At 33.6% G+C, this 27,480-nt stretch overlaps 1 protein-coding gene across 2 annotated transcripts; it reads right to left on the bottom strand.

The window, feature by feature from the left end:
- Nucleotides 1–24: 24 nt before the first annotated feature.
- Nucleotides 25–27,008, bottom strand: CNOT10 (CCR4-NOT transcription complex subunit 10). 2 transcript variants are annotated; one of them, XM_014052808.2, is made up of 19 exons: nucleotides 26,782–27,008; nucleotides 24,738–24,829; nucleotides 23,889–24,050; nucleotides 22,559–22,709; nucleotides 22,072–22,214; nucleotides 21,282–21,365; nucleotides 19,446–19,529; nucleotides 17,904–18,021; nucleotides 16,965–17,114; nucleotides 15,880–16,082; nucleotides 14,212–14,333; nucleotides 13,095–13,268; nucleotides 11,386–11,466; nucleotides 9,634–9,747; nucleotides 8,725–8,855; nucleotides 4,496–4,531; nucleotides 3,812–3,939; nucleotides 3,139–3,214; nucleotides 25–308 (listed from the first exon to the last, which is right to left on the bottom strand). In XM_014052808.2, exons 1-19 carry the CDS (start codon nucleotides 26,801–26,803, stop codon nucleotides 154–156), a joined length of 2,226 nt encoding a protein of 741 aa, XP_013908283.2. In that variant the 5' UTR covers nucleotides 26,804–27,008; the 3' UTR covers nucleotides 25–153. The 2 variants fall into 2 exon arrangements, with proteins under 2 accessions (XP_013908283.2, XP_087569026.1); XM_087712900.1 differs by having other exon boundaries at nucleotides 169–308; nucleotides 3,847–3,939.
- Between the last annotated feature and the right edge of the window lie 472 nt (nucleotides 27,009–27,480).

The following is a 27,480-nucleotide window of genomic DNA, read 5'->3' as shown; positions in this document are numbered from 1 at the left end:
GAACAAAATAAAATGAATCTTAAGTCTTTCTATAGATTTTATTTTATAATTAAAAAAACCTTAATGTATGATATATGTAGTTAAAACATTTTTTCAACATTACAAAACAAATCTTAAGTGCTCCCTCAAAAGGACCATTCTATTTATAGAGGTTCACTTCCTCTGAACAGTGGTGAATGTTGGCATCTGAATAGGTTGAACCAAGTGGGGAGGTTGGAATACAGGTTTCTTTCGTATTTCAGAGAGCATTTTCACTGAAGGGAGAAGCTGGTTTCTTTTGATGATTTGCAATGCCAGTTGAGTATTGCCTAAAACAATTTCAAAATTTATTAAGATCTTATATGTGACAAGTCTATGAAACATCAGGCACACCACAAAATTCAACTGCCAGTAAATTTTTGAAATTGCAGAGGGAAACACTTTTTCCTCCATACACACACCTGCATTATCTAAAAGGAACCACTGCCTCAAAATATGAATAATATGTTGTTATTATCTCTTCAATTTGTAGAGATACAAATAGACTTCACGGGGTTATTGTGGGGAAAGTAGGAGAAAGAGGTGTGCGATATATGTTCATGCTTTGAGTTATTTATGAAAATAATAAAGTGGAATATAAATGAATAAATAAACATGGATAAAAATACACCTCCTAGTCTTCAGTTTATAAACTTAATTTAGAATCTATATGTTCTTGATTACTAACTCATTAATCTCCTAGACAAGAAGTTACAGACCTACATATGCAAATAACAATAATTCTAACAATAATTAAATAGAAGACCCTCCAGACTAAAAGTTAGAGAAACTTTTAATATTACAAAGTGGCTTCAAATTGAAGTGCCAAGAGATATCAAGTTTCTTCAAAATCAATTTAAGATTCTTTATCTACTGCATAGGGACTCAACTAAAGAATTTTAAAGAACTATTTATCTCTCCGGCATCAAGCAAAAAAAAAAAGTGCAATAACAGGATTTATTGTTAAATGAGCTTAAAGCAAATAAATCACAACTATAATCCAATTGTGAATTTAGTATAAAGGATTAAAACGATTCATAATTAACTAGCTCGAATGGAATTAAATGAGCACTTTAATATATGAATCCTACTCAAATTTTATCAAAGCTAAATATTTTGGAAAAAGCACTTAATCAAGAAAATTTTGATTTGCCAACTATGAAATGAACAAGACCAAAGAATTATTTCTTCTATTTGGTACTGAATTAGAAATGCAAACTAGACAAGGATATCATGGGGCAATTTTTTAAATATAATTCAAGATTATATAGTAAACAGATTTTATCCAGAAAGATTAAGGAATACTTGAATATATTAAAATTTATAGATCAACAAAAATGAAATTCTTAACACGTAACCAAACCAAACTATGGAAGCAATCAGAAAACAGAAATTAAACAAATCTCCCGGATTTGATGACATTTCCACAATATACTACAAGTGTTTCCAAGAAATGTTGATTAGTTCACTATCCTAGGTAATTAATGAAGTCAAGAACTCCCTATGTTATGGAAAGAAGCTTTCATTTCTCTGATCTACAAGGAAAGAAAATGACAACTATTCAGAATCGTATAGAAGTATTTCATTAATGAATACAGACCACAATACTTGCAAAAAGGGGATTTTTAAAAAACTGAATTAATACTTTCTGGTCAGACTGCATTTGTTCCAAAGAAATAGATGACAGATAATGTCAGCTGTATCTTGAATGTTATTGATAAAATGAGAGGACAACTATAATCTTTCTTGATGCAGTGTAAGCTTTTGATAATTGGAATCATCTTTCATGCTTAACAACTCTGAAGAAGATGAATTGTGGTTCCAAATTATTTAAATGGACAGAATTTTAACAAGGAATAAGAAGTCAATATTCACTGTAAATTCTTTTCATCACAAAACTATATCACAACAGTGAAATATGAACCAGAAACCGACTAAGACTAAATTAAATGGGTGCTGAATTTAGATTCAAGAATTGTTATGCAATAAAGGAATTTTGATGAAGAAAAATACTGTAAAATATACAGTCAATATTAGATCTATTTAAATGACAGCTGGTATATTATTTCAGTAGGGGACCACAGAGGATGAGATAGTTAGTGTCATTGATGCATTGAGCATAAATATGGGTGAACTCTGAAAGACAGTGGAAGGCAGAGAACTCTGTCATGCTTTGGTCTGTGGGGTTGTGAAGAGTCAGACATGATTTAGTTCCCGAACAACAAAAAACATGCATATATACAAATAAAACTGGCTGTGACATACACTTTTGATCCCATTGATTTCTGTGAGGTCCAAGTACAAGCCTATGCTGATCCACTCAGAAATAATTTTTATTTCTTTTGGTGAGACTTATCCTCAGTTAAGGGAATATAACTACAATAGAGGATGCAATCTTGTGGGACCAAAATATATTTTGATTTAACCCAGAGGCAGTCATTAGCAATAATATTTAGTTAGTATATACGTTCAACAAATTTGGAAAAGGATTTGCAATAGAAACAAATTTGAAAAATAGAATTTCTTTCCAACTCTTTTTATATTAAATATGGCTACATGTAACATTCTCACCAAGTATACTGAACTAAGTTTATATGTAATTAACTGCAATTTCCTATTGGAGGATACTTAGAATTCCTTCTGCAGAAAAATGGCTAATTAATCTTTGTAAGACTTGGTGTCAAAAATAACTTCATTATTTTTCAAAATCTGATACAGAATTTATTCCAACTTGAACACCATATTTAGGTTAAAAGACTATTTACAAATTTGTAGAAATAAAAAAATGGCTTTCTCTTGACATCGTCTTTAATTATCTGAATAGAAATTACTATAATTCAATCTCCTTTTATGATATATACTGTGTTGACTGCTACTACTGCTACTCGTATATTATTGGATATATTGGATTTTATTAATGACTTGTAGTTTATTCAGTTATCTAAACCCAATTAATGAAACCCTGAAAATCCTAACCCAATTCCATGACACTTGTAAACTCCCTATTCTGTGTTTTAGTTTTATTATGTTCCTGTTTTGCGTGTCTTTCCTCTTTCCCCTTTCCTTCATGTCTTAAAAATGCTTCATAAAAAATATAATTAAAAAACAGCAAATGTTTACCGTTCTGAAGCTCAAGATATACAGCCAGTAAGATAGCTTCTGGTGGAATCTCTTTTGGATGAATCAGTGAGGCAGCCTTGTATTAATACCAAACAGGAAATAAAAGGTAAATTAATATCTTTTTAACAAAAGAATACAGTATGCCTCTGATGCAATAAAAAGTATTTTATATCAGATTTCATCCCCCCCAAACAAATTGTTAAAGCAAGATAGATAATTAATATGACTACATCATTTGCATTAATCTATGTAAAGTATCATTATGTAAATTGACCCAAAGATGCAGTTGGACATCTCTTCCCTCTAAATCATCTTTTAAATTAAGTTATTTTAAGAAAATGTTTAAACAGACCATTTCTAAGATGTAATGAGATTTTCCCAAACACATATGTTCAACAGGAAACATTGTTCAAGCTTTCTAACTTACAAATTATAACAGTATTTCTTTGGTTTGGTCTCTGGGACTTGCACAGAGGACAACACATATTTGCAGAAATCTGCAGAGAATGCTTAACTTTCATGGTTGAGGAAAGGGTCCTGCCTCCCAACTTGTTAGGATCAAATATTGCTCCAGTGAAAACAGCAAAGGTGATTCTATATCTTGCTTTAATATTGCAGTTGATCATATTTTAACAGTTTTGCCCAAAATTAAATAAGAAACCCTTTTTTTAACCTGATGCAGACATTTCCGTGCTTTGTCATACTCGCTTCTTAAGCAGTAGGCACTTCCAAGATTGAACAGCATCATGGTTCGTGCAGATGTAACAGAACTGGGATAACATTGGGGTACTTGCTTGCCAGCTATATTAAAATGAATACAGAATGCCATTGTTAAATTACAGTTGGTAAAAATGTATTTTATTTATTAATCACATTTATATGACCTCCCATCTCACACAAAATAACTCTGTGTGAGAAAGGTAAATACACCTACCGACTAATCAACAGAAATAGAAGAGTAGCAAAAAATATTAGCGTCTCAAAAATTTAAATAGCTTTTTAAACTGTAGCTAAGCTGATACGTAGATTCACACAGTGAATGTTAACAATATGAAGAAGAAACATCTCTCAACATTTGGATCATCTGTACGGGCTATAGATGTCCAAATATTCTTATGTTTTGTATTTGTAAAAACAGTTTCAACCTCATTTTAGTATTTAAAACATTTAATTAAATTGCAGTTGTAAATGCAAAATGCTATTTAAAAGGTGGAATGTTTAAATCTGAAATGATTTATGAAACCCATTGATAAAATGATAAAATGTTGTGATCCGTAGTCACTTTAAGTAAACTGGATACAAAGGTATTTTTCAGTGACTTCATATTATGCAATAAATGGGAAGTTTACAAACTTACAAGATTCCATGGCTTCATTTTCTCCTTTATCAGACCCTAAAGAGAAACCAAAGAAGACAGAATAAGAATTGAAAAAATAATGTTGACAAAAATGTAATCTGGGTTGAGGGGCCAACTATTAATTTGAAGAAAAAGATGAAATTCAAGCAACCAAAGGCATGTAGAATGCATAATATTTAAGACATGATGATGCATATCCAAATCCATTCAGAGGGTGTGTGTATACATTTAATCAAGCACAAACAACCAAGTTCAAACTATCCTACTTCACACACATTATGCAAAGACCCAAATGCATAAAAGAAAAAGATGCTAGAAAAGGTGAAAGGAAAGAGGATGACCAGTAGCAAGGTGGAAGGATTCAGTTACTGTCAGGTTGGATAAAAATAGATAATTTTTTTAAAAATTAAAAAAGCAGATTTTAAAAAAATTAAATTGGATTTTTTATTATTTTTATTAAATTTATCTTAATAAAATGCTTTTGGAATAAAATCTATCTAAAGATAGTTTTCTATTTAAGATACATTAATAATTTAGTTTATTCAGCATGAAATGGAGCTTAGTTATGTAACATGAGGCTGTATATTCTGCAATATTTACATTTTTGGTAAACTCATTCAGTAAATCCAAGCTCTGCAAGTTGAGATAACATGCACTGCGTTGATGCATTCACACAATTTCACAGTAACCATGAGATAAATAATGAAACAAAGTTCAGGAATATTCCTTTATCCGATTGTTTTGCAAATCTATGTACACTACAAACTGTATGATTGTTTGAAGAAAAATATATCTATACCACCAGGCTCTAACTGTAAGGAGAAAGGGCAAGCAGTAAAAATGAAAGTGAAACCAAAGGTAGAAGATATTAAAGAGCACCTGTCATTTCAGATCCATTATGGCACCTGTTAGTGGGCATCTACTCATCTGCTGCCCATCACGTTCCTCACCTTGTTGTGTCATTGCCACATCACCAACATCCCATTAAAGTGAATGAGACTGTCAGTGAGTCAACAGCGGGTCAGAGGTGACAGCTGCTCTTTAAAAATTATGATTTAAATCAAGTTGATTTACATCAAGCCTTTTTACTAGTGATTTAAATCATGATTTAAATTGACTTGATTTAAATCAAATGCACTCTGGTTACTGTGGCTATGGGGATGCTATTAGAAGAGCTGAAGGGCCAGTTTAAGGATAGATCATCATGGAAGATATACATCTATATGGTCACTAGTGGCTGATAACAACACAATTTAACAGCTGCTGTCTTCTGATTCTTCTATCTTTCCAGAGCCATGATTGGTGGAATGAGATAATGGTTGTATCTAGCTAGCTATAATCTTCAATATAGAGGGCATGAAGAAGCTTTAAAAATAAACTTTGATTTAAAGTGAGAAGGCAGTAATAATTTAACAGATGTGCAGTATTATCAGGACTAGGATATACCCAGTTTTACTTGTGAGAATTAATTTAAATTAACTAAATAATATTTGTAAATTAATTGATTTACCATGGATGTATTTAACTGAATTTGTTTTGTGAATCTTTTAATTATCAGTTCTAAACTTCAGTGTGTCCTTTAGAGATTTAACAGCATGGAAATAGGATAAATAAATGACTATTAAAATAAGATGCAGAGTAGGGACTGCCCAAAGTATTTACTCAGATATTCACCAATGAAGTTCCAGCTGCAGTTTATGTCCCTTCTAGTAAAACTTATTTATCAGAAGCAGTCCTTTCTTTGCTGCAGTATAAATACAGTGTGTGCACAAATACCTAATGAGTATTTTGATCATATCATTATTTTTATGCCTTTTTCCCACCTCCAAGCTGTATAAAATTGAATGCTTAGTGGGTATAAGTATATCAGGTTTTTGTATAATGCGGGAGGATCTGGCCTAAGGAGATCAATACTCTATATCAAGGTATGCATTCTTTTCCTCAGGCAAAATGGGACAAAAAAGAGTTAACTGACTCTGAAAAGTCAAAAATTGTAAAAGGTATTTCAGAAGAATGCAGCACTCTTGAAATTGCTAAGATATTGGAGTATGATCACAGAACCATCAAATGTTGTGTTGCAAATAGTCAACAGGATTGAAAGAAACAAGTTGAGGGGAAAAAAATATGCATTAACTGCCAAAGATTTGAGAAAAATCAAACGTGAAGCTACCGGAAACCCATTATCCTCCAGAATTACAAGGTATTCAGTGCTCAGAGACATGTCAAAGATAAGGCAGGCTGAAACCCGACCACCACTGAACAAAACACGTAAGTTGAAATAGCAAGACTGGGCCAAGAAATAGATTTTCAGAGGTTTTATGGATTGATGAGAGTGACTCTTGATGGATGGATGAGCAGTAATGGGCACAGAGCTCCACTTTGACTCAAGATGGCAGCAAGGTGGAGGTGGGGTACTGGTATGGGCTGGTATTATTAAAAATGACCTAGTTGGACCTTTTCAGGTTGGAAATGGACTCAAAATCAACTCCCAAAACTACTGCCAGTTTTTAGAAGACACTTTCTTCAAGCAATGGTACAGGAAGAAGTCTGCATCTTTCAAAAAGATGATGATTTTTACTCCAGACAATGCTCCATTGAATGCACCGATGTACTCCACTGTAAAAGCCTTAAAGATGAAATAATAACGACATGGCCCCCTTCCTCGCCTGACCTAAACCCTATTGATAATTTATGGGCTATTCTTAAATGGGAGACTTATAGTGAAGGAAAACAGTACATCTCTCTGAACAGTGTCTGGAAGGCTGTGGTTGCTGCTGCAGAAAAAGTTGATTGTTAACAGATCAAAAAAGTGACAGACTCCATGAATGGAAGACTTATGACTGTTATTGAAAAGAAGGGTGGCTATATTGGTCACTGATTTTTTAAAAAAAAAAAATCAGAAATGTTTATTGGTAGATTTTCAGTTGTTTATTAGTCTCATTTTAACAGATGCAAATAAACAAGTGAGATGGCAAATTTTTATTTTTCATTTAGTTGCATAATTATTCTGCGCAGTAATAGTTGCCCAATAATTGTGAACATATAGATATTCTAAGAAAGCCTTTACTTTCTTAAATATTCAGGTTTGAGGTTTATTAACATTTTGGATTGACCGAGGCACTGTACTGGCTCAATAATCAAATTAATCCTCCAAAATACAACTTGTTTAACAATTGTGCTCACAGTGCAGCTTTTCAGATCCTGAGCTAAGGGCTTAAATAAGTGCTGCTTTCTGCCAGTACTCTATCCAAGAGAAGGAGAGACATGATCAGCTTGTTATTATATTGATATTCTCAACTTACGATCAGAGCAGAATTGAAGACATCAACTTCCATCATTAGCTAAGGCAATTATTGAGTGGATCATGCCTGACTTTGCAATCTTTTGTAATGTGATCATTAAGCAAATCACATAGTTGCTAGGTGAATCTGACTTCCCGTATTGACTTTAGTTGTTGGGAGCTGATCAGTCGCAAATGGCAATCACATAACTCCAGGATAAAGCAACTATTGTAAATGCATACAGGATTAATTTTGATCCCATGACTGTGAGGAGGCTGTGGAAATTAGTTGTAAGGACCAGTCATAAGTCATTTTTTTTCAATGTCATTATAAATTTGAGACATCATTAAACAAATGACTATTAAGCCAAGGACTACTTGCATTGATTGGCTAGATTGGAACTCAAGAATTACTTGCATGGATAGATTGGAAGAGGCCTCAAAAAAGCAATGTCTTCCATTTGCAAAATACCAATCACAGCACTAGGAACAGCAAGAATGCCTAAAATAACTTGAAGCAACCAATCATTGCTTTTTGTCTTATGTTTGGAACAAACTTTCACAATGTGGCTAATTCATTTCATATTTAAAATACGAGCACAAACATTTCTAATTTGGAACATTTTGCATATCTCTAATTTGAAGCTATTGCAGATCAATTTTCCAGTCGTATATACATTTATATATATTTTATGGAATGCGTATATTAGAATTGCAGGGTGGTCACATTGATTTCTATTTCATTTGGAATTTAACAAACATGAACTTAATCTAAAGAAGGCAATATTTATTCTTTAGTGATGGACATGACTGTATTAACTTTAAAAAATATGTAGAAAGAAGCAATGTCTTTTATAACAGTGTACTACTAAAAGGAGGAACCCTTGTAAATATCATGGAAAGTCAATTGAAAACATAACTGATTCTAATGAACTACATATTCATTAACCTTGATCCTGCTCATTTGAAGAAATTCCCAGGGACACATCAGTGACGTTCTCAGGATTCAAGTGAGTAATAGCATCAGAAATTCTGTCCAGAGAAATAAGGGCCACTGCAGCATACAAATGGCCAAGGAATCTAAAACACCAAAAGCATAGTGAAAAAGATCAGCCTAGTGACAAAGTACCTCATACAGGCAACTACTGTAACTAATGAAAAACAGAGAAATGTGGATTCTTCTCTTAATAGAAGCTTCATGGTATCTAATTTGGACATAAAATTCAGTAGAAAGCGATAACTGCATAAAATGACAATTGCTCATATATTTAAGGAGTTGTTCCACACTGTTTCTTGGTCTCCAGCTACTTCTACAAATCTATTCATGACTAGAATAACTGACCACTTTCTTAAAGATCAGCTGCCAGTCAAAATATTGTTGGCTAAATACATGGCTGGGTTTCAAATTCCAAGGGTGGCTAGTATTTCTCATTTCCCTCACTGTAAATTCTACTTAACTTTATTGGTAAAATGAAAGAACAAGAAAATAAAAATCAGGGTTGTGGTTTAAAGGCCCAAAAGGTGTAGATGTATAAACATTGCATTTTCCTACGTCCACTCTAACCAAACATTTCTTTTTTAACGATCATCCTACAGCTGAACAGGGGTAACACGAACAGCAATCATGGTAAAGTGTGGCTGTCTGAACAAGATACAGAATGGTGCTAGGTGACTATTCCTATGCGGTGCAAAATACTATCTGTTTTTGAATTGGAAACGCTGTCTACAATGGTAATAAAACAGCTTTCTATCAAAGCATCTGTTCACTCTCCATTGTTGATTACATTGAAGGTTCTGCCTATATTATATATAAAGAAATAAAATATCCTATTAATATGTAACATAGGGACAAGCATACTTAAGTGATCCTGAGAGTTTGGGCTGCTGAAGAAGTTTATCTGCATGACTCAGAGCCATAAGGTTGTCTCCCAGTGCCAAAGCTACATAAGCACTGCAGGCAAGAATGGAACATCTGGCAGAGAAAAAGAAAGTATATTTAATTTATCTATACATATAGCTATCAGGATGAGTACATTTTAGCATATTAAAAAAAATTGCAATAGAAATCACTTATATTAGATCTGATCTAAGAAATCTGATGTTTTCTAGAGCTTAAACCCTCTAGCCACTAGATAGATAATTACTGCTTTTGGCAGTTTTTAAGCCCACTTTAGCTTCAGTAATAAGTCACATTAATTCATGACAGGATCAGGAGTTTCTTTATTTCTGGATCCTGGGAGGCATGTTCTTTAATTATACATGAGTAACATGAGAAGCTTCTCTATTGCACTTTCCCATTTCCTTTGTACCATACCCAGATATCATTTCAAATCTCATTCTTGAAAAGCTTGCCATGGAAAGGAGGCATGCAGCAGTTGCAGTTACACAAAGGAATAGGATATGGGCTTTGTATTAGGGGCTAATCATTCCTGTAGATAAATTCAATGGAAACCAAGCCATAAAGATTTTGCAATGAATTGATTCCAAACATATCAAGTTCACACTGATTTTCATATGCATACACATTTTTAGTAAACTTTTTGTGTTTTTTTTAATATCAATAGACCCATTATTATGCCAGATATATTCTGCAGGAACAGATACATAAATGTAGCAAGCTACATATTATTTTCTCAATCTTCCTTTCCCACTGTCCAGAAATAATAATAGAATCACAGGCTGTTTGCAATCCAAATCTTAGGCCCCAAGAGTCCATACAAATGCAGTTGATATATTCCAATGGCTCTCTGCCTCCTCACCCTAACCAATTTTCTCGAAGAAGCTGCTTGGATGGGCAGTGAAACATCTAAAACCAATAAAAAAATAAGTCCAGTTGCCATGACACAACTTTTAAACTTCTAAGAACTTAATATAATGCTTATTAAGCATAGCATGATACTATGGAGGTAATTGAAACATAAATGTTATAAATGAATAACCATTAGCATTTCCTCAAAAAGATACAGCATATCATGTATTTGATAAAATATTAATATTTCTCTTTTGTGCAAATTTTCTAGTCACAAAGGTTTTCTTTGGGTTTCGAAAACAGTCATTAGTATTCAATGGGACTAAATTATGGAGGAATTAAATTCTTCCAAACAGGAAAGCTCATACATGACAATAAAATCTCTGAAAATCTGAAGATATTGGAGTATAACTGATATTTTGTTTGTCATTATTCATGTAGCACACTGAAAAAGGATCTTCAGCAATAAATATGAACTGTATCAAAGAGAAGAACTAGGAAACCACAAACTAGAGGTTTGTGACTAGGCTTTCTAACTGCAGATTTAACATTCTCCAAACAAGTCTTCAGATGATTGGGACTGTAACATTTAAAGTTACCATGGGTACAGTTAAATCATAACTTGCCCTCCTGCTTAGTTTCAATCAAGAATCTCACTGCAATTATGTTATTCACTGAACAAAGACCAGTATACAATATAAAACAAACTAAAATGTACTTATCTTTTTGTCATTTCTTCATAATATATGAAAGATAGATGTTCATATTCTTTTTAAAAAGGTACTTCTTCATATTATCACTATTTATCAGAAACTAATTGTATGCTTTTTAGCTAATTCTGGATGGATGAAAAAAACTTACCTCAGGTTTTCTAATTCCTGCTTTCTCAATGGAGAAGATGGTGGAGCAGGAATAAATTTGTCTCCTTCATGACTTTTACTACTGAAATAAACACACCATGAGTAGCATCATAAGGATCAACATAACAAGTTCAGCACTTTTTAGTTACTAAGGAAACCCAAATTAAGCATGTTTAAAGAGGAATAAAAAGGATTAGATTCATTATGACAGTAAAAAAGCTTTTAAAAATACATTTTAGTAGAAAAAATATTTTAAATATTAATATCACAGCAGCCACTTTGTAGAAAACTGGAATTTGATGATTTATATTCCTTGCAATCCCTTAAAATAGAATAGATCTAATATATATATATGCATCAAAAAATCTATACAAAAAACCCAATACAATTTTGAATATGTATAAATATATATAAATAAGCAAAAATTAAATATATACAAGAAACACATATCCAAAAACATTCTACAGATGTAAAATAGATTAATTATTCTTCATATTTTTTGTTACTGTCACACTTTTAAATATCATATAAAGAAGATATATTTTAATTTTTCAGTGAATGATGATTCTATGTGACAGAAGAATTTCTCCTTTGAAGTCAAAAGCAAGATGCCACCAAGTCAATTTAAAATTGAGATGAGTGAAAGGATACATTTTAAAATGTCAAATGTATCTTAAACATATTAAAAACCATTCAGCAATTTTTTCTCCCAAAACAAAAAAGAAAATATGAGATAAAAACAATGTTGATCAACACCAAACTTCTTAAGTCTTTACGTCTTTGTTCAAAATATCCAAACCATCATTCAAGATTTTTAAAAAATTTATATGTCCTGGAACTAAATGTCCTGTTAAGATTATATTATATTCTACACTACTGCTATGACATTTATGAAATAGCAAAATGCATACAATCTGAAGCATTCCTATGCTTTACTAGTGACATAATACCAATATGTGAAGGAAAGAACAGAGAATATGCTTGGGAAAAATGAATTTTTTTAACAAAAATATTTTAAAAATTCTTTTATGACAATTTTTCAGGTTTTTTTTAAGTTGATGTTGTAGGACTTTGTTTTCAAATTTAGAGCACTGTATTATAACTAGCAGTTTCCCTAGCGATGAAAAGAAAATTGAACAGATTGTATTCTTCGTACCAGAAAAATATCTGTTATCTTTGATTGAGACAAGGCGGTTGTACCAGCAGACATTTGCTGAAAAATTAGGGAGATTGAAACCAGTGAGTTTTTTAATGGGGAACCACTAAGAAATCCCAGGCTGTAGACTAGATTGGGAAATTAGAAAAACATCCCAGAAAATTCAATAACAACCCATTTCTCAATTGCTGCCAAAAAAAACTATAGATGTGTTTATAAAGCTCCCAGGAGCTGAATGTGACTTCAAGGATATGTTTTCCACTCTCTTTTATTTTATGTAAGTTAGAATTATTTTTTTCAGTAACAATTGATCAAAAAAGCAAATAGCTTGTCAATTGTTCACATATTCCCTTTATAATAGCTTCTTGAGCATACCCTGCATTTATTTTTCATAGTGAGAACACAAATATTTTTCCTATATCACCATTCAGTGTTACAGTTGTAATATATTCATTTCAAGATAACTTCTGCTTACTATTTATGTGCAAAGTAATCCCCACCCCCAAACTCTATCTACATTAGTTACCAAACAAGCACCATAGTGTCTCACTTACTTGCAAGCTTCATTATTCTCACTGCCTTCATTTCCACTTAGCTGATTACCAGCTTTAGATCCATTTTCTTGCTTTGGCTCCTGCTGATCTTCAGGAAGCAACAGCAAAGCATTTCTTAGACAAATTGCTGCAAACTCCATGCTGGCTACAGGAATAGCTGAAGATTGGCCGTCACTTGAAAGGAAATTAAACAATGTATTAATTTTCTCTCCCCTTTTTTATTCAGTTTGTTTGCATTATGTATATTTTATACAGTGCAATCATCAATACATTATTTTGTTCTTCAGCTAGTTTGTAAGAGAGTCTGACATTGTTTTAAAGTTGAGACACAAGTGAACAGCCCAAGCATATCCTGTGGCTTCTGTGCCTAAGAGACAACTAGAAATTGGTTATTTGAATCCCTAGTCAAGCACCTTAACTACTACACAACACTGTTTGAAGACAGTTTCAAAATGCATCTACTTAAAAAAAAATACATTCAAGTCAATTGGAAAATTTACAAAGAAACTGAAAAAGGATTATATCAACCAATAATTAAAAAATGAGTTATTTTGTATCCTGAAAACATCTCTTTTAAAAGAATTTTAAATGAGCTAAACTAAATAATTTACTAAATCATTTAAATGAATTCCACATTCAGAACATATTCAATTTTCCCAAGTCAAAGTCAATTGTAAAGAGTATCCTATAAATAATAACTAAATTTGATATACTTTCTATTTATATATTCAAAGGTCTTGTGGTAAACACGTAAGAACTGTTTTTTCCACATATTCATTTTTGCAAACATTTACAGCAATTATGCCCAACCTATGATCCAAGTGCCACATATGGCGCTGGACAGGTAATAATACAGCCCCACAAGATGGAAAACTTTTAACATTATTATATAATTTATATACATTATGTATGTTATACGTGGCCCAGGAAAATTCCTCTTCACTCAAAGTGGCCCAAGCAAGCCAAAAGTTGGATACCCATGATTTTGAGCATTTCCTCTAAAAAAAATTTTTTAAGATGAAATAAACAAAAATAGCAAAATATAACAACAGTTAAGAAATATTCTAATCAACTACTCTATTTACAATGAAATAAAATATTATCTCAAAGTACTTACTTATAAACAATGTTCTGCACAGACTGTGATGCTAAGACGATTTTACGATGATAGCCCTGACCTACAATGGACTGTACAATCCCCTTTTTGCTTGGAAGGCCCTTTGTTTCTTGTTCCAAACTCTATGAAAAAACATTGATAATATCAAGAGGCTGACTCTTCCTGCTCCAATCCAGAATTTTACCTCCAGTCCTGGTCATGGAATCTTTACGGCTGCTATTAGGGCTAGGGTTATTACTGGGGCCAGGGTACAAGATGTTCCAAGAAGGCCAGTTTGCATATTAACCACAGGTCACCAAATAAGGCTAGAGTTGGGGCTCATTGTATTACTCCTACACAACTGAACACAACTGAAGAAAGAGCAATAATTGTTCCTGTTAAGTTTCTTATGTTACTTACATTCAACATCATTACCACTTTAATTCGCCTCAAAAATACCATCTAAATATAGCTGTCCTATTAAATCATGTGATCATAAGGAAATTCCCCCCAAATTATAACATTGAAAATCAAGTCATTAATCTTTTCTGAACTGAGACACAATTTAATCTTGGCTGTATAATATCATTTACTGGTTTTAATTATGGTGACAAGTCAATCAAGAGTTGCTACGTGTTTAATATAAAATGATTGACTCTATTGACTTTAGCTTATGCAAATGTATACAAACTGATTATTGTGTTGTCATCAACAAATGATGGTGTTTTACATATGCAGTTTTTCAAAGTGGATTCAGATTGAAATATCAGTGCACAAGTATTTTAGCTCTATATCTGCTGATTACAAAGAGAAAAAAGAAAATCCAAAACAAAGAAAGCCTTTTCAGCTTCTCTCTAATTTTGAGTTGAAGGATGTGAGGAGTGATTGGTTTTTCTCTGATATCAGGTCATGCATTTCTAATATATAACATAAAAGCTTGACATCCTCGATAAACTCTCAAGCCTCAGCAATTTTTCATGACTACTGAAGCACAAAATATGGTTATATTTTAATTTACATTATTCAAAATCTCTCCTTGGTAAAGGTATATTGCAATTCACCAAAGCAGATGTAATCAACCTTCTTCTGCATAGGGGCCAGAGTCCATGTCTGTAAGTAGTTGGTAAGTCATTCTCTCCCTCTCTCTCAGATGAATACATTTGGGAGATGCAAGTGTATGGGAGGATTCTTTAGAGCAAACCACAGAGATGTGTTTCTTTCTTAGGGGAAAGAAAATGAGGCATGGCCAAAAGGGAAAAGGAAGGCATCTTTACCCTCTTAATTACCAAATCTTTAGAGATCAGTACTATGTCCATAATGATCCAAAAGAGTTGTTCTTTTCTCTCCTCCTTCAGCATAAGTTTAAGGAGATAATCAGACAGGCTTTCACTTCAACCTTCCACTCAGAGCTCTTCGTTTATAGTTTTTATAGTTCAGACAGGAACAACCCTAATTAATTGAAAATCATATACTTTTGATTTCCCTTTTCATAATCAGACTTTGCAGTCTCCTGAACTCCTGTTCATGCAGGACTAGAGGAAAAAAGTGATTTTTTTAAACAAAGAACAACTTCAATAGTAAAAGGCAGGTTATCAAAAAGCTATTTAAAAATCCATGCTTAATTTTAAAAGGCAATAAATTTAAATTTAATTTCCAGTACAAAAAGCCCTCTGGAAAAAAACATCTTACCCCTTTATTAGCAGCAATACAACATTCAGCTATTCTCAACCACAGGCGAGGATTGGAATGATAAACCTGGACAGCTTCTATCAGGCACTCAAAAGCAGCTAGTGGCCTCCCAATATGTAAAAGCTGAATGCCACAGTTATATAGCAACTCATAACGCTTGTTGGTCAGTAACGTACACATCGGTCGTCCTGAGAACTTTTTACCTGTGATTAAAAACTAAACGTTAACTGTGCAATTTAAGAGGACAGATTCTTATTGGATAAGAACAAATTAACTTATCCTCTACTCAAGAGAAGCTAACAAATATCAGTAATGATAAATCACTATAATTCAACCATTTCCTTTAGGTTGATTGCTTTATTTAGAAAGTCATCACATATTTTTATAGATCAAAAATGTAGGATGAGAAATAGAGCTCAAAATCCTGGTCCCTAGAAGTTCCTTTCTTATTAAAAATGAAAGTTTCTTATTTCAGTAGAAATTCAAATATTATCAAATTCAGATAGGATAATTTTTAGGAAAAACTGCCTTCTCCTAAAGTATCAATGTGCTCATCAGTTATTGCATATTATTCCTTTTTTCTATTATTCACCTCAACTTTGTTTCCTTTCTGATTATATAAACTCAATTCAAAAATTCTAATCTATACAAAGGCTCATTCTAAAATTTATAATTTAAATCCAGAAAAATTGTGCCACCATTATACATTATCTTTTTTAAGCCTGAGGTTTATGATTATTGCCTTTCTCAACTTATCCATTAGTAAATATTTTTGCAGCTGATGAAATCAATTCAAAAATGCTCTTGGGATCTTGTGACTTACCCTAAAATATGATCTATGCATCAATCTAGATTTACATTTGAAGAAATTTAATATATTATGCTGCGTATAATTCTACTTTTTGTATTTTATTCCTTAGTCACAAACAAAGCTAGAAAAATAATTCTAAGGCATCCCATGCATGTTAAAAAAAACCTAACAGTTCAATTTCAAAAATTAGAAAAGTCAAAATTCTGAATTTATTTTGTATTTTATTAATCTATTCATTAGTTCTTACAGTGTATTTATTACTTGCTTACTTTACCTGGGTCTGTGCCACCTGTCCCAAGCTGTGCACAGGCATTATCATTTTCTTGCAAAGCCTTTTTAAAATAGAAAATCCCTAAGTTGTGTTTTGCCATAGCAAAATGGATGCAACCAAGATTATTCCAGAACATGCACCGTAAACATTCTCCTAAGAAAAAGCAATACCGAAATGAAATTATGGACTTTCTACGGGAGATGGGCAATATTTGATTTCCTGTACATTTATTTTCAACACTACAAGAAGACTACACATTTCATTCTATTTTCTTTCACATTCACTTGGTCTTTTACAAACCAGCAGTCACAGTTCATCATATTCAACAACATTAAGCCCTGCATTGACCAGGGGAAGTATCTCAGTATTATTTCTTCAAATCAAACTCCAAATGCTGTGTTTCCTTCAAAGGTTTTCTTGTGTTTCTTGCGAAGAAAAAAGTTTTTTTAGTTTAACTAAATTCATATTGATTTAATGAAGTACTTTAATCTGAACGGATAAGGCAACAATGTGTTACAAAATTTAACTTGGATGCAATTAATTTCAACAATGAAGTGAAAATTATTTATAAAAATAAGGACTTGTGTGTTCAGATTGTAAGTTTAATCAGACATCATATGGCTTTAAAAGGTAGCTGGAGCTACTGGTTTAACCACTCTGAGACTCCTGAGGCTGTACTATAAATCTTTTCACATTTACAAGACTTAATTAAAGATGTATTTTGTTGCTTAATAAATCAATGGAAGTGGTCTATTAAGCGATATCTCTCCCGGATAAAATATCTGGAATTTATAAGATGTTCAACAATAAAATATTTTATATATTACAAGTAGAAATAAACACACTTCCAAGGAAGACAGAAAATATGAAACTCAGATACATTCAGCCAATGTTTTATATCAAATCAGTGAAAAAAAAATCAAACTATAAAGTGATTTGTACCTGTCTTCATAAATCCTGGATGTTCAGCAATATTTGAGCTGTTCAGGAGCTTTACAGCTTTCCGATAATTGCCCCTTAAATACTCAAAGTTGCTTTTCAGAAAAAGTGAAGGTGCAGACTGTGAAGGGCATAAAAAGAAGAGTTACTAGAGCCTTGAAGGAGCAGGGTTGAAAGCCCGAATTAATAACACCAGAAAAGGAAAAGCTGCAGAAATGTCTAACTTTGAGAAATATACCACTAAAATCTACAATTTCTAGTGGTCTGAACAGCTATGAAAAAAGTTCATTTAATATTAGACAACCATTGAGTCATCATTTCAGAAATATTTCCTTAGTAGAGAAACAAAATGACCACAGGTGGGCAAAAGAGCAGTATAAACAAAAGCAACTTCCAATCTCCTGCTGGCTTCTCAATTGACTTTATAAGAAGCTGACAGGGAGTATTGGAGATTACAATCATGACTATGATTTTCTGACTATATATATTTCTGACTATGACAGTGACTATGGTAGCATTGAAGTAGCTGCAGGTTTGCCAAATTTCAGTGCTACAAGAGTCATGGCTCATGCATTATGAGTATATTCTGTAATCAATTTGAATACATGATTCAAAAATTGTTACCACAGGATACATCATTTTGTCCAATTGAAGGTTACAGTCAATACAAGACAATAGATTTGTACACCTTTCACAACTCCCATTGATTCATCATTTCAGATATATTTCTTTATTAAACAGAGAAATAGAATGATCGAGAGCATTGGAAATCTTCTTTGCTTCTTTCCTTCCTTCCTTCCTTCTCCCCTTCCCTTTCTTTCCCTTCTCTTTCCAGCAGGTAGTTAAGTAATTGCTGGGTACAGGAGTGGGGATTACAAGACTGGCTACGAAACTGTCACAGAACCCTGAAAATCAAGCTCACACAACGCAGCAACAGCTACTGCAATAGCCACAATTTTCTCTCATTTTCCCTTCGGGTTATGGGTTCCGAATTTTGGACACATTTTGTACGTTACGCCATTTGAGATACCTTGGTTTAAAAATGGTGCAATGATGCATTCTTTCATCCATTAAAGGTCATGACAATGAGAGTTTATTGTTTATAAACCTAAATAAACAAATTAACTAAATGATTAATCAGGAATCTGGATGAACCTTTTCAAACTAAATAATTGTATTTAAAATTAATTGTTGGTTAATTGGGAAAGTTGCAACCAGACTTCTGATTCTTTTGCCATATTATGCTCATGTCGCTCTTTTCCACAATATTTTAATAAATAAATGATTTTTCAAGGCTGAAATGAACAGCAGATTTTACATATGATAAACATGAAAAGCAGCGTAACAATATAAAAACTGCAAGAGAGTTAAGCAAAACAATTAGCTGTACAATTAATCTCTAATTGTACAGCTATTTCATAATAGGATGTACCTAATGCAAAAACCAATTTTATGCTTATAAAACAACATCCATTAAAGTAATGGATCCCTCCATACTTCACTGAAGATCTGAAGGGGAATCTATTCCACTCATTAAGTACTTACATTTCCAGCTGTATTCATAACTGATTTGATTTCCCTCTTGCATGCTTTCAGAGATTTCATTTGAATGTAAGCTCGAACCTTATACTGTAAAATATAAACAAGTTTGTTTAAACATAATTATGTTTAATGAACATAAAACTTCATTATGCTCTAAAAAATATTCTACTATTGAGAAACTGTACTGGTCCCAATATAAGATTAGGTGTACCATATTTTTCAGAGTACAACACGGACCTTTTTTCCTCAAAAAAGAGGCTGAAAATCTGGGTGCGTCTTATACATCAAATACATTTTTTGCCTCCCGAAGCCCCGCCCCTTCACCAAAATGGCTGTGCATACCCTTATGGAGGCTTTCAGAGACCTCCTGGGGGCTGGAGGGGGCAGAAATGAGCCGTTTTGCCCCCCCCCCCAGCTCCCAGCAGCACTATAAGCCTCCATAAGGCTATGCATGCAATTTTTTTTACAAAAAAAGGGCCCATTTTCACAAAAAATGGGCCATTTTTTTGCTTGTTTTTGCCCCTCCCCCTCCCCAGGAGCACTCTGCAAGCCCCCCCCCCCAGATTATTCATGCCTTTTATTTGAAAAAAAAAAACAGGCCTGTTTTTGCGAAAAACAGGCTGTTTTAGGGAGGTTTGCAAAGTGCAAAACCTTTTTTTTCCCCTTTTGGAAAGCTCTTTAACTGATTGATGAGAATTACAAGGATCAAATACTGTGCCAGCAGGAACAAAGTTAGGTGCTGCAGGTTGTCAGGGATTTCCTTCTCCAGCACATGGATAAGTACATCTGGAAATATCTACCTATCTACCTACCTACTTACTGTATTTCTACCCCCTCTCTCTATCCTCTACCTACCTACCTACCCTCTCTCTCCCTACCTATCTACTGTATTTCTCTCTCTCTTTCTCTCTCTCTATCCCTCTACCTACCTACTCTCTCCCTCTCTCCCTATTGTATTTCTCTTTCCCTCTCCCTCCCTCCCTACCTATCCCCTCTCTCTCCCTACCTACCTACTGTATTTCTCCCTCTCTCTCTCTATCCCTCTATCTACCTACCTACCTACTCTCTTTCTCCCTATCTACTGTATCTCTCTATCCCTCTACCTATCTACCTACTCTCTCTCTCCCCACCTACTGTATTTCTCTCTATATATTTTTTTTCTCTCTCTCTCTCCCTTTATCTACCTACCTACTTTTTTTTAATTTGCCTCTTCAAAACCTTGGTGCGTCTTATACTACAAAAAATACGGTAATTATATGATATACTACTCAACTCAAAATTATTCTAAAAAAACAATATAACTATAAAAGAACTGATTTCAAGAGATGATGTCCAACACAATACTGATAATTAAAATAGCATATTAGTTAATGCCAACTGATAATCATCAACCCAGCACCCAAACTTTGTGAGCCACCATACTCCAAAACATTGATTATTTCCAAAATAATTGCAACTTTTCTGGGTAAACAACACAGGAATCAGAACCAGGTGAGCTAATTCTACTTTACTGTAAAGCTAGATTGACAGAACCTTGAAAATTTGAAATTATATTTCCCCCCCTCATCCATGGTTCCCTTTAAAGCCTGAGAAACTAGGGAGGACTTCTTATGAACCTCTTGTCTCACCCACTATCCAGATGTGAATGTTATTTTTTTTAATCTGATCATTCCCTTGGTAGCATCTCTGCCCCATATCCCAAGGTCCTTCCACATACTATTACTATACATAGAGATCCACAAAAAGAAACTCATATATACCAACTAACTGTGGGTAAGTTTGAAAATGTATAAAGTTTCTAAAAGAAATATTTAAGCAGAATCCAGTCTTTAGTTTTACCTGATGTATCTTTGATTTTGCAGCTTCTGTGAGAGTTCCACTTTCAATCTTGTTATTGGCTTCCTTACTAGCATTATTACCTGTCTGATTACAAATCAAAAAATGAAATAGTTGCCAATTTTGGAAGCCAATGAGTATTTATTACATTAACCTTATATTTCTGAAATTGAATTTCTATTATATCTCATTTTTGCATAATTAAAGAAATAGGATATAAGTCTTACTCAGAAGCTTAAATTATGACATGTTGCATGTTTTCCTAAAAATAAGACTGCCTCAATCATCAGACAAATGGTCACAGAAATGTGTGCTACAGGGGAATACTACTGAAAACCATTCAGATGCAACAGTTAGTAAATAATTCAACTAAGTGAACAAGTTTCATCTATTAGGGAGTGCCGTCCGACAGGGCTCAGGAAGAGAGCCTTTTTCTGTCATGATGCTGCTTGCCCTTTGGAATGACCTTCTCTCATAGGTCAGATTGGTCCTGATCTCATCAGACTTTTGTAAGGTTATAAAGAAACTGTTATGTCGCTGAACCTGGGGATTTGGATATTAATGTTGCCATGTAATTGCTGTGCTGATTTGTGTTATGCATTATTTTACTTCAGCTAAAGATTTATACAGACACACACACACAAAAACCACACACACACACACAAACATATGCACACAGAGTTGTTTTTTCACAGTTTATGCTTTCATGCCTTTAACATTAGCCACCAAGTTAACAGGTTGAAATAGATGTCCATATAAATTGCACGTAAATAAAATAAATAAAAATGAATACCTCAGCTTTCCCATTTTTGTTATTGTTGCCTTGTGAAACCATTTTTTCCAGGACAGCAAGAAGATGCAAGGCTTTCTCAGCTTGACAAGTCAGGAGATATAAATCAACTAGTAGAAAACATACTGCCTGTGCAAATTTTTCCTCTAAAAAAACATACAAAAGGTATTTCAAACATTTCAACATATGGGATATACTTCTGGCAAATTACCTTTGCAAAGATTTAGGCTTCTCATACAAGTATTATATAGTCAACTATCTGCTCAAATGACATCTTTATAAGAACCGGAGACCAAGATGTTTAGGACACTTCTATATTACTGACCTTTTCTTGACTAAACATATGTTTATATTACAGTAATTCTAAATAAATTGCATTTGTTAATTGTAATAACAGTTTCTATAATATCAGTAAAGGATGGAGAACAATAGTCATATAAACTGAATGAATGAATGAATAAACAGACATCTTCAATTGTTATAATCTTACCAAAAGGTTCAATAAATTGATAAAGTTTTTCCCCAATTATTATGGCTTCAGTGTACTGCCGCAGATGATATAAAATAACAGCTTGATTATAATAGAGCATGCTGTTTTCAACATCATCTAAACCATCCATCTCCTCAACAGCTGAATGAACCTGTTGAGAAGGGGAAAGAAAAGGAAAGAGATCCAAATATATCCGGTTGACTAATTTTTCAACAATGATTATCAAGTGACAATTTGGTTGCATACAACAGACTCTACTACAAATGGATTCAAATACTGTAAATATAACTGCATAATTAAAACATTGCTTAACCATTAATTCTTCTGAAAAGACCTGTTTAAAAGTAAGGACAGGACACAGTTAACAATGATTTTAGCCTCTGCTTAACTAACTGAAATACTATAAACATTTAGCATATGGTAAGTGCTGTTTGATCATAAAATATTGATATTGTTTCTTTAGGGAAAGTAATGATTGACCAAGAAAATAAACTAAGACAATCATTTCTAATACAATGGAATACAATTCAAGTATATTTTAAAATAAAGATCAAGAGGTTTGAGGCTCAATTTTGCTTCTTAAGATTAATCATGCAGAATCAAACACATACACATTTTTCAGATAGTCTTTGAATAGCATGTCAGAAAAAACATTATTATTGCCTGAGAAGTACAAATCATTACTGAAAATGATTTGTAATTATTCCCCTTAATAATTTCCTTAAGTGCTTAAGAACCTTTAAGACATTAATGAGACTAGCAGCCCACCATATTCATGATTATGTTCTAATGTTCCACAGATTTCAATCTTAGGCATCATTTATTTATTTTTGTGACTTCAAGATAGTCTTGACTCCTGGCAATTCCCTGGATAAATAACTGAAGTTTTATTGGAAGATTCTTATTGGAAGATTTTCAGAAATGGCTGGCATAAGGCATGAGCAGGACTAGAACTAATTGTTTCTAGCCTAGTAACTTCAACCATAATGGTTGAATATATCACATTGGATCTCATTATTATTATTTGCAACCCATTTATTTTGATATATCCAGATAGCATAATAAACTAAATATTTTCCAACCCTGAATAAAAAAATTGAGAATGGTGATAGAAAATTGTCTTTCATGTCTTTTGTTCTTGTTTTTTAAAAATGTAATTTTTAGAAATCATATTTTTTTAAAGAAAGAAAAATAACAACTTTGCCTAACACAAGAAACAGCAAAGTTGTTATTTTTCTTTCTTTAAAAAAAATATGATTTCTAAAAATTACATTTTTAGAACTTAACTAAAGTTAAGTATAAGTGATTAACTCAGCAAATAAAGCAGTACCTGGTTTTTCAGTTGATTCAGTGTTTGTTTCAAATTATCAGTTGTTGTTTGATTACTTTTACAGAATTCTGCTACTGCTATGTTCAAAACTATTTTGTAATCATCTTTGTTTATTTCTTGCAAGCAGCTAAGGTGTTGTAGACAAGTATCATAGTTTCCAGCCTGTAAAATCAAATTTAAGAATATAAGAAATAAACTGATATGTTTTAATATAAATTAATCAATAATTTGAAATGCTAAATGTCTTCTTATAATTACATATATACATTGCCTGCAATTAATTTTGTTTCAATGTGATTTAAATTCATTGTGGGGCCATGAATATTACACTTGCTCCATAAAAAAACTTACCTGCTTCCATTAAAATTATATACAAGATGGCAGAACTTACTGCAATAAGACATATCAAAATTCAAGAAACACAGCATCTGTCAGTTTTCCTGGATGAACCAGACAGAAAACATGAATAGATAAACTAATTTAATTTTACTGTAAGGCTATCTTTGCAAGTCTGAAAGTACAAACTCCCCATAGCTACTTTTCATTGCCTGAACAATTAGGGCAAGTCCTTCCTAAGTTTCTTCCTCTGACTGTTAATCCATTGGAAGCTTCTGCTTATATGATGATTATTTCCCAAATAGTTTATCTTCCCTTTGTCCTCCTCACACATCATATTTTTCTTCCACACATAGAAATTTAAAACACAAGAAACAAATTGATAAATAAAAGCTAGATAGCATGTTTTGATTTTCCTATCAATACATTTATTTAATCTGCAAAAAATGTGCTAAAGAATCTCTCACTTTCAAATGTAGTATGTAATCTATATTAAGTCAAGAATTATCTTACCAAAAAGGCTTGTAGTGCACTGTTTGATAACTCTTTCTCTTGATCTGTAATTCCAGAAGTATCTACTCCTTCATGTTTCTCTGTTCCCTGATCTACAAAATAAGTGTTACAAACATTTAGTTGGAAATCTCAAGCTACTTATTTATTTATTATGTCAGTCTAAACTTGTTCAGATTTTATGGCAACATTTTTGAAGAGATTTTCTATTGTTTTATTTCTAGGACTTCAACCAATCCAAGATCCTTTCTGTGTTTTAGGCAGAACTAAAACTGGATTAATAACCACAATAAACTGATTCTGTACTGAAATATTTTTACTAAATAATAATTTCAGAGTTCTAAAAACATAGACCCTGCAAGTTGTATTTGCTCACATCAGCCTTAAAATTCATAGGACATATAGGTTAATTGTTTCTGATATTGCTCATCTTCATTTTAGCTTGCTTTGCAAGATATGTTGTGTATAAAGTGTATGAGGTAGAGCAAACATTTGGATGTTCAGTTACATATTTTTTTGACTTATACTGAATATTATTTTTTTAAAAACAATCTACTTCAGTCTATAGATATTCTGATTGACTTAATATCACTGCAACCAGAAATTATGATACATGATGCAAGGATAAAGTCAACAGCCTTTTTGTATTGCAGTTAGAGATTGGGAAGATATGCGATATAAAGGTAGAATGCAGCTACTAATGTCAAGAAGAAAATAATTTGTATTCTGTTAATTCATAAAGACCACTATGGAGAGCTGGTCTCACAAAAACTAATATGAAAGACAAAAGTAATGTACTAGTCTTTTGTATTCTTTATTTTAGCTTTCTATTTATGAAAAAAGACAAAATACAATGAGATGTATTGAGACTCCTACTGCCCTGTCTGAAAATATACAGGTAGTCCTCAACTTATAATTACAACTGAGCCAAGGTTATGAGCTGAGGTGGCGCAGTGGTTAGGGTACAGTACTGCAGGCCACTTCAGCTGACTGTTATCTGCAGTTCAGCGGTTCTAATCTCACCGGCTCAAGGTTGACTCAGCCTTCCATCCTTCCGAGGTGGGTGAAATGAGGACCCAGACTGTGGGGGCGATATGCTGACTCTGTAAACCGCTTAGAGAGGGCTGAAAGCCCTATGAAGCGGTATATAAGTCTAACTGCTATTGCTATTTGTTGCTAAGCAAGGGAGTTTTTAAGTGAACCATGTCCCATTTTACCACCTTTTTGTCATTGTTAATTGAATCACTATGATTGTTATGTGAATCATAAAGTTGTTAAGCGAATCTGGCATCCCCTATTGATTTTGTCAGAAGCTCCCTGCAAATTGTTGCAAATCACAATCCAAAAACAGCCTTGTATACTGTAACCATTGTAAATACATGCTGGTTGCCATGCACCAGAAATTTCATCTTCTGATTGTGGGGATGCTGCAATGGCATGTGAGAACTGGTCATAAGTCACTTTTTTCAGTGTTGTTATAACTCTGAATGGTTATTAAATGAATATTTGTAAGTTTACGTGTACATTACAACAATGAAGATGAAGTCGAAGAAATCAGGATAGTCTACAAAGTCAATGTCCACCACCACAAATTCCACAATGGAAAGCAAGCGAGACATGGAAAGAGTATCACTTTATTATAGCTTCTTAAAAATCTGGCACAAGAGAAAATCAGTTCACCTTACAAAACATCTCAGTATAACACAGAAGGGAATGAAATTTAAAACCTGGCCTAAAATGATATAAGATTACCTATAAACCTAACATATGCATTTTTAAATTTTAGAAAATGTTCGCCCGAAACTCTTTTAGGGCAAAAAAGAAGCCACGTCTTTAGCCTTCTCCTGCATCCATTCTCTTAAGACAGACGTGAAGCCGCTCTACTACCCGTCTCCTGAAGCTCCTTAGCCCCATATAACGTGCGTAGATATATGGGGAGACACCTTCCAACCAATGGTGGCACAAAATCCTCCAGTGAAGACCATCGGGGGAAGCGGGTAACTGAGAACCCTTGCCTCGCCCTACAAGACCGCTCTTTTGTCCTCACCTCCGCCTTTGTCCGCTGCCATTGATGCCGCGGGAACAGATCTATCAATACCTTTGCAGATATTGATATAGATACACACAGGACTCCCGGCAGCCGCGGTCTCCACCGCCACCTCAACAGCCCAGCCTCAGAAGCGTCGGCTTGAGAAAACAGAGGTATGGAGGAAGAACACACACACACACATCAGTGCGGACTCCCTCACCTTCCGATGGGATTCTACTTTTGTTTCCGGGTTAGGTGACAGGAAAAGGAATCGCGCGTTCCGAGCGTCCTCTCGCTGTACTCAGCCCAGAGACGTCACGCAGGGAGAGGACATAATTCTTCCATGGCTAAGGGGCGGAGCCGGCGCTGAATGGGCAGGACCAGAAGGAAAATATAAGGTTGTTGACTGGGGTGTTTTGGGAATTGAAATCCACAGATTTAAAAGTTGCTGCCAATGTTGAGGGCTAATGGGTTGCCCCATACTAAGGCCGTTGCAGGAATGCGCTTTGGACATTAGGGTTCGCGATCATTTTCCCGGTTAAATGATCAAGTAATCTCAGATAGAAATCGGTCATCGTGTCCACGTGGTATGGTGATCCTCACGGCTGTTAGTTGCACATAAAATGCGATTAGGACGTTTGCGGGGAGATGAGACAGCTCATGGTTATCAATCGCAATGTCTGTACATTAACACACTGTATATTAGTATGCCCCGCA

This window comes from Thamnophis sirtalis, unplaced genomic scaffold (genome assembly GCF_051295495.1).
Source record: "Thamnophis sirtalis isolate CommonGarterSnake01/CBP01778 unplaced genomic scaffold, rThaSir2_p1.2 scaffold_4, whole genome shotgun sequence".
In the NCBI taxonomy this organism is placed as follows: Eukaryota; Metazoa; Chordata; class Lepidosauria; order Squamata; family Natricidae; genus Thamnophis; species Thamnophis sirtalis.
The sequence above is the reverse complement of the archived record's forward strand: the minus strand, read 5'-3'. Positions and strand labels throughout refer to the sequence as shown.

Bases quoted from the DNA above. Each gene is read 5' to 3' on its own strand.
- CNOT10 (XM_014052808.2), bottom strand. From the start codon at position 26,803: ATGGCAGCGGACAAAGGCGGAG. The intron at 13,269-14,211 runs GTAAGTACTTTG...TTTCCTTTCAAG, and splicing joins GTGCAGAACATTGTTTATAA to TGACGGCCAATCTTCAGCTA. The intron at 8,856-9,633 runs GTATGCTTGTCC...TTGGTGTTTTAG, and splicing joins AAACTCTCAGGATCACTTAA to ATTCCTTGGCCATTTGTATG.